Source organism: Apis dorsata, unplaced genomic scaffold (genome assembly GCF_000469605.1).
Source record: "Apis dorsata unplaced genomic scaffold, Apis dorsata 1.3 scaffold_127, whole genome shotgun sequence".
Taxonomy (NCBI): Eukaryota; Metazoa; Arthropoda; class Insecta; order Hymenoptera; family Apidae; genus Apis; species Apis dorsata.
In genome coordinates, this window is record NW_006263420.1 from 854,132 (window position 1) to 861,103 (window position 6,972).

Sequence of the window (6,972 nt, forward strand, 5' to 3'; positions counted from 1 at the left end):
ATTCTGTAATTTAAAAGAGCGTAGAATGAAACTTTTCTGTAATGCGAGGATAACCGCAAGATAACTTGCACATGTTTCGATCGAGAGAAACGTTTCGAGAGAAAGCATTCAACATTGTACGAGGATCGACGTCGATAAAAAAAATGTCGGGATAAATGCAACACGACTCGACGAATATCGCGTAATTCGATTCAAAAATTCGTGGAGAGTGTACATAATTGGAGAAAAAATCAGGGAAGGGGGAATAAAATTCAATTCATTTTCGAGCGGAATAAAAAATTTCTTAAGAGAGATTCCGAAATGGAATATGTATGTAATTAACACGATGACGCAATGAATCCATCCATAATGGACGATACCTTAAAAGCCAACGTTTATTATCAATATGAAATTTCGTCAAATTCGAAACGAACCTCTCCCCACGAATTTCTTCTTATCTTATTCTTCTTATCCGAAAAAAGAAAGAAAGAAAGAAAGAAAAACCATCCTTTCCATCATTTCCCCGCTCACCACCACCACCTCATCGCGAACTTGACCATCCTTCCAAATTCCAAACCCAGAAACACCAGCCAGAAACGAGGATCGTCGTAAAAGGCCAATCCCGTCGTAAAAAGAGGCGCGAAGAGAGGTTGAAAAGGGTTGGAAATCCCCTGACAGATAAGTGGAGGTGAGGCGTGACAGGTGGTGGGGTTGGTGCGATTCGAAAGGAAGAGGACCGGCGGACCGAGGGGATTCTGATCGGGCGGAATCGGCGGCGCGGACGGGGGAGGGCGGCGAGCGTGTTGTAACGAGGAAGAGACGCGCGACAAGGTTGTACGCTGCCTTCGAGAGGATCGACAGCATGGTTGTGACGAGAGCGGGGAATCGGTGGCCAGTGGAATCGCGGATGCACGGGGCAAGGGTTGGGCGAGCGAGAGGAACGAGCGTGCACGACACGGGCACGTAGTCTGCCCGAGGGTGAGGAGGAGCGTGCGTGTGATGTCGATATCGCGGGCGCGATCCTGGCCGCTTCTGGACCCGCGCGCGAAGCAGGAGCGCGAGCAGCAAGATCGTTTGGGGAGCGAGGAGGGGGAGAAGAAGGAGAAGGCCGTGGGGGCGGAAGAGGAGAAGACCTGCCATCCGCACAGCGGCAGCCCTCAGGTGCAGGCCAGACGATTTTTGTCCAGGCACTATTATCCCGAAGGAGGGTGGGGATGGGTGGTGACGGTCGTTGGCACGTTGGTGCACTTGCTCGGGCCGGGATTGCAACTCTCCATCCCGGCAACCCTCGCCTTCCCGGCCACCGTCAAGTTTTATCATCATCCTCTACACACTGCTGGTGAGTTTTTCTGTGTATCGGGGGTACGCGTGTATCGGGGGTAGGGGGATGCATAGAGTATAGGGGAACAACGAGTTTTGTTCGATCGTAGATTTTTTTTTTCCCCGTCGATTCAGTCGATTGGTTCTGGTTGTAAAAGAGGATGATCGGATAACCCTGGAGGGATGGAGTTAGTTAGGGGGATAGAAAAGTACGTTATCCGCGATGGAATTTATGTTAATTCCATGTATTTCGATGGTCGTTACGAATACGTTTCGCTGAAAGGGAGATGGAAGTTTTCCGTTTTGTGTAGGAAATACGATTACGTTTATTAAAATCATGTATTTAAATTCATTCTACGTTGTCGTATTGAAATATTCATTAGCTATAAATGTTTTTAAGTTGTGACGTTATATTGGAAAGATAATACGCGCGGTGTTGTGCAGCCAGAAATTGTGCGTGCAATGAAATAGGAGATAGGACGAATTAACCGAGAGGTATTTTCGATCAAGTTTGTGGTAATGTTTCTGACGTACAGCGTTTTCGTTACAGCGTTTTCCTCCCGGCGCAAAGATAATAGCAATTTTCATAAATTCCCTTTTATTGGACCGTCTGTATCGTTCCAACGCGCGAAAAATGTTTAATTAGAGAGATCCGGCGTGATCTATTTTATCGCCACGTTTCGCTTGACGAGGAAAGATGAAAGGAGACAGTTACCTTTTTACGAAAGTTCAAGCTTAAAGTATATTATTTAGAATTTATGAGAAACGTATGGTTTCGTTAGTTACGCAATCGAACTTTCATCAAGTTGGGGGTACAGTTTCCTGTCGTTTAATTGGCAAAGTCCTCGCGATCGTTTCTGTTTCTTGGTGGAATTTAATAGACAGTTGGAAAACGTGGTTTTCCAATCTGGGATACCCACGATATCCAATTTTCCAACTTTGGCGATATTGAGAACTTGCGATCCCAAAAGATACTTGTATATAATCGAAAATTCACGACAATTTCAAATTTTTTTTTACAATTTATTATAGCGAGTTTCTAAATATTTTGAGATACTTGATACGTTAAATGTATATAATTAAACTTATTGATTACGTTGAATACTCGTTCAAGCTGATAGAAACTTTTTCTTTTTTTTCATATCGATTTGTCTTTCTTTCAATTTCTCAAGATGCCTTTTCTTCAAGATGCTCTTAGAGGCAACATATGAAATGAGAGTTTTTATGGGAAGAACTTACGCCAGCAGTTATGAAAGGCATTTGTCACAGTTCTGAAACTTCATCACGCGTATTAGCGTTAATACCATGAAATCAATCAACACGACTGACAAAAGGAACGAGCGTCTTATCCGATTGATACAATCAGAGAAAAATGTTAAATCATTACTCATGAAAAATTTAGATAATGTTTTCTTCTAGATTCGAAAAGATTAATAATCCCATGTTTGTAGTTCAAGTTAATAATAAAAATAATATTTTTTTTTTTTTTTTAGCGTTAGAAGCTCGTATAATATTACGACACAGTGAAACACTGTTTTGTCTCTAAAAATAAACGCTGAGTATTCGTACAAAGTTTCATAGCCCGCGGTAACATTCATATCGCGTTGCGTTTATCGCTTCGGGCACAGTCTAGTGACATCTTTCAACGTTCTAAACGTTCTAGGGAATTTTTACGATTTCCAATCTGAATTACCGACTAGGACAGACTTAACATCATAGCGCACTCTACGGTGGTTTGAATCGTGTACGCGATTTAAAGAAAACAGTCGGTATAGAAATCCTTTCATTCGCTTCCTTGCTTCGCAAGATTTTATTTTTCATTAATTTGCTTTTTAGATTTATATTTATATTCAATTTTTTGCTTCGCGTAACTTTGTCCTATCGTTTTCTCCGATTTGGAAAAACTATACGTTCATCCTTTAATGAAACATCTCCGAAGTATGAATCACTGAAGGAATATCTATTTTACGAGGGATCAAAGTTTTAGCTGATTGGAAATATGCTTTCCTTCTGACCGAAATATCAGTCGTTTATATTCGCGAATAATAAAATACGAGAATTGCTGAATAAGAAATAAAAGAATTAGCAATCTCGATACAAAAATTTTCTAACCGTTTCATCTATAAGCGCAATCGAAACAAACTTCGACTTCTTATCGTAATAAGAACAATGAAAAAAGAAGTAATAAGAACTGAAAAACCAGCAAATAATGTACCGTGACTATATCGTTTCATCGTTGACACGATAATCTGTGAAACCCGTGACAAAAATCTGAAGCGACTTTTTGCAGAGATTGTAAGCCTGCTGAACACTTCATCTTGTAATAGCTACCAGCCGGTTCTTTTCCTCACGATGGTATCGGCCAACATTGATCGAACGATTCAGCCCTGCCTAACTCTCATATTACATCCACGTTTAATCCTAGATACCGTTGTATATAGATTCGAGCATGAAAATCGGAGCAACGTTCGAAGCCTGGCAGCATGCAGATTACAAACAGCATTAATTACATACTGAAGATATATGTATCTCGAGGCATTGTATTATCCGATCGATCGATAATCTGTTGATCGATCGCTATTTCTATTGCCAGCTTCGATTATCTATGTAAAGCTACTGTAATTCAATGAACCGTGCATTATAATTCAAACGTCTTTAATTAGTTAGTTAATTAATATATATTTATTAATATATATTAATATATATTAATATAATTTTCGTGACACGCGTAATATTTTCTACGAAAGAAAATAAGAAAAGTCGTTGGCTTTATTAAAAAAATTATAACGAACATTTCGAATTGTTATAATAACTTTTATTCTAATCTATGTTTGTATAAAAAATTTTTATTCGTAATGTATGTAACTAATTCAATCATTTTATTTTTAGAGAATTTATTCTCCTCTGTAAAATATTTCTGGAAACTATACTCCGGGTAAAAGAAATCCCTTAAGTCTCTCGACCATCAAATTTTCTCACATCGTCAAAAAAGAAAAAAAAAAAATTCTTTAGACAAAATACATTCTATCATAATACAATGCGATGATTATTAACACGTCAACATCGATTCTCTTCAGAGAAGGATACAATTTACATTCTGTTAATATCTTCGAATCGTGTTACAAACATAATCGTTTAATGTTATCGTTTACGATACACGTCAATCATTGGATGTTGCATATGAAAAGTGCACAAGAGAGGGAAATGATGCGAATAAAGATGGACGACTACAATGAATAGAGATTTTGGAGTGCAAGGAAAGGAGGCGTGGAGGCGTGCCGCGAAACGAAAGGGCTTTCCGGCGAAAATGAAAAAGTTAGGATCATCGTGACGATTTTTTTTTTTTTTCTTTTCTTATTCTCAGTCTGACAAAATTACTCGCGATCCCCGAGACATCCTAGCATAATTCTATGTTAGTGGAGGCAGACCAGAGGGTTGGGCGAGATCTATCCTATGGGGTAGATTAAAGTCGAGAGGTGAGACGCTTTCGAGTGTTTGGCCAGATGAGCGTGTTTTGAAGGAACGGTGTTTCGTTTTAGATTCGGCAATTTTGCATTGCTAGAATGAAATGTGGAAAATTATAGAAATTGCCAGGAATGTATTAAGACTATCGCGCGTATTTGAATATTCTGATGAAATTTCTTTGATGAAATGGTGCAAATTAAAGAGGATGCATCGTAATTTATTTTCACACAAATTTGATGGCCATAATCTTTTTGCAGACGTTGACGTCAACGTTGAGGAGAAACATCGAGATATTGTTTACAATTTGCATTTTTAATTTGCGATTAAAGTCAGAATTGAAATTAAAAATTTTATGTGAAAAGAAATCCTATTCTTCGTTAAGATATTCATCTCTCTATGTTTCTTCAATTAAAATTGCGACTCGTTTTTTGCATTTTTTAACAAACTCGAACACTAATAAAATATACCAGTCAAAATATATTTGAAGTGTGTAAAGCATCGAGAACGTGTTTACAAGCTACATCACGATCCCTTAAGGAAGAATATCGCAAGAAAAGAGTGTATCAACTAACGATGTATCCAGTAATCGAAGTACAGCTACGCGAAAAGAATGTATCGAGTCGAAGAAGAAACTTTTCTCAGCGCGATATCTTATCTATGCTTCGCCTTTAAACACATTTCTTTGACAAAGAAGAGAAACTTTTTCCGCTTATTCCGCGATGTTCAATCTTTCCGCCGAACAAATTAATTATCGTATAATTATTATTATTTTTTTTTTATTGAACTTTGTATCTCAATCACTTATTCACGTTTATTTCACTTATTATAGATCAAAATGATCAAAATTGATCTTTGAAGCAATTAATGATATCATAGTTTAAGATAAGATATTCATGGCGTTATATTGAAAAAATATAAATTCATCAATGGGATCCTTTATTCTTTAATCAAACGTAGCGCTTCGATTACAATTAAATAAAATAAATTACCCAACAGAAATTGGCAAAAGAAACGGAAAACAAGTTACCAACTGCACGAACAATTACTCCATCTACTTTCACATTCTACGAATCATTCGAATACCTTCAAGAAATAATTACATCTCGAAACGGCATTACGCATCCAATGACATTCAGCCTTGGAGCAAGCGCCAATCCAATATACCACTCCTCCGCAATTAACTCCATTAATCGAACAACAATGCCAAATAATCGGCAACGGGAGAACGAACGACTACCAATTACCAATTTCGTCCAACGCTCGCGAATCTACGGAACTCTTTCGAGCTCGCTTTCAAAGGAACAATCGCCACCGTTCTCCCCGGTAACAAATCGGCGAACGTCACTTATGCAACTTTCGGCCGATCCGAAAAACCGGCATTTCTCGAGATCGGATCGGGAACAACGGGTCTACCTGGGCACATTTTACGCGGGCACAACAAAGCGTGCGGACGCAGCGGAGGAGGGAGGAGGGGTTTAGAAAAAGAGAGAGGGATTCCACCGAGTTCGGGTCCAGAAGCGCAGCTGTCGAGCGTGGCCGCGCGGACGATTCTCGGCCGACGCGGGCTCTCCTGGCCAGTTCGCGTGGTGAGCGTGCCGCGCTCGGTCGCTTCCTTCCCTGTCCTCTGACGGATCGCTTAGATCGCCACCACGGATACAGAGTTTGCAGAAATCGCCCGACACCGAATCGTTGTCCCGACTTGTCGTCTTGGAACGAGAGAATCTTTTTCTTTACTGCGGTGTAAACAAGGGAACTCGTCGTAGCTCGTCAAGAATGTAACTTGATCGTCTCGAAACGATGTCTCGGCATCTCTGCTCGGCAGTTTCGTTCGAGGAAATCGGAATTGGAGGAAATGGGGGAAATCGTGGTACGAGGTTTGGTGGTGTGAAGGAGGGAGGGAGGACGGTTCGGAGAATCGAGGAAGAATCGTGGAACGACGAGGTTGAGCAAATCCTCGATCGGACGAGACTCGTGGAACAATCGTCGCGATTCGTGGCCGAGATTTAATAGCTCGTTTTCGTGATCCGGTGGGGAAACGGATCGAGATCCCCGAGGAAAGAAGGAAATGGAAGAGGCGGAGGAGGCGGAGAATCGAGGACGAAAACGGCGAAAAGGACGGCGAATGGGAAGAAGAGGCTTGAGAACGCCGGATAATGGCTGCCTCCCGCGGGGATCTGGGGATCGGCGACGATCGAACGACAACCGCCA

At 40.6% G+C, this 6,972-nt stretch overlaps 1 protein-coding gene across 2 annotated transcripts in view; it reads left to right on the forward strand.

The window, feature by feature from the left end:
* LOC102677656 (monocarboxylate transporter 2-like) overlaps nt 1–6,972 on the forward strand; it is a 50,265-nt gene that overhangs the window by 17,765 nt on the left and 25,528 nt on the right. Inside the window, exon 1 of one of the 2 annotated variants that reach the window (XM_006612823.2) lies at nt 735–1,318. The exons of the other annotated variant lie outside the window; for it this stretch is intronic. Coding sequence (XP_006612886.1) covers nt 979–1,318 — 340 coding nt within the window. The 5' untranslated portion in view covers nt 735–978. Of the gene's footprint in view, nt 1–734; nt 1,319–6,972 lie in introns of those variants that run through there. 2 annotated transcript variants of the gene reach the window in all.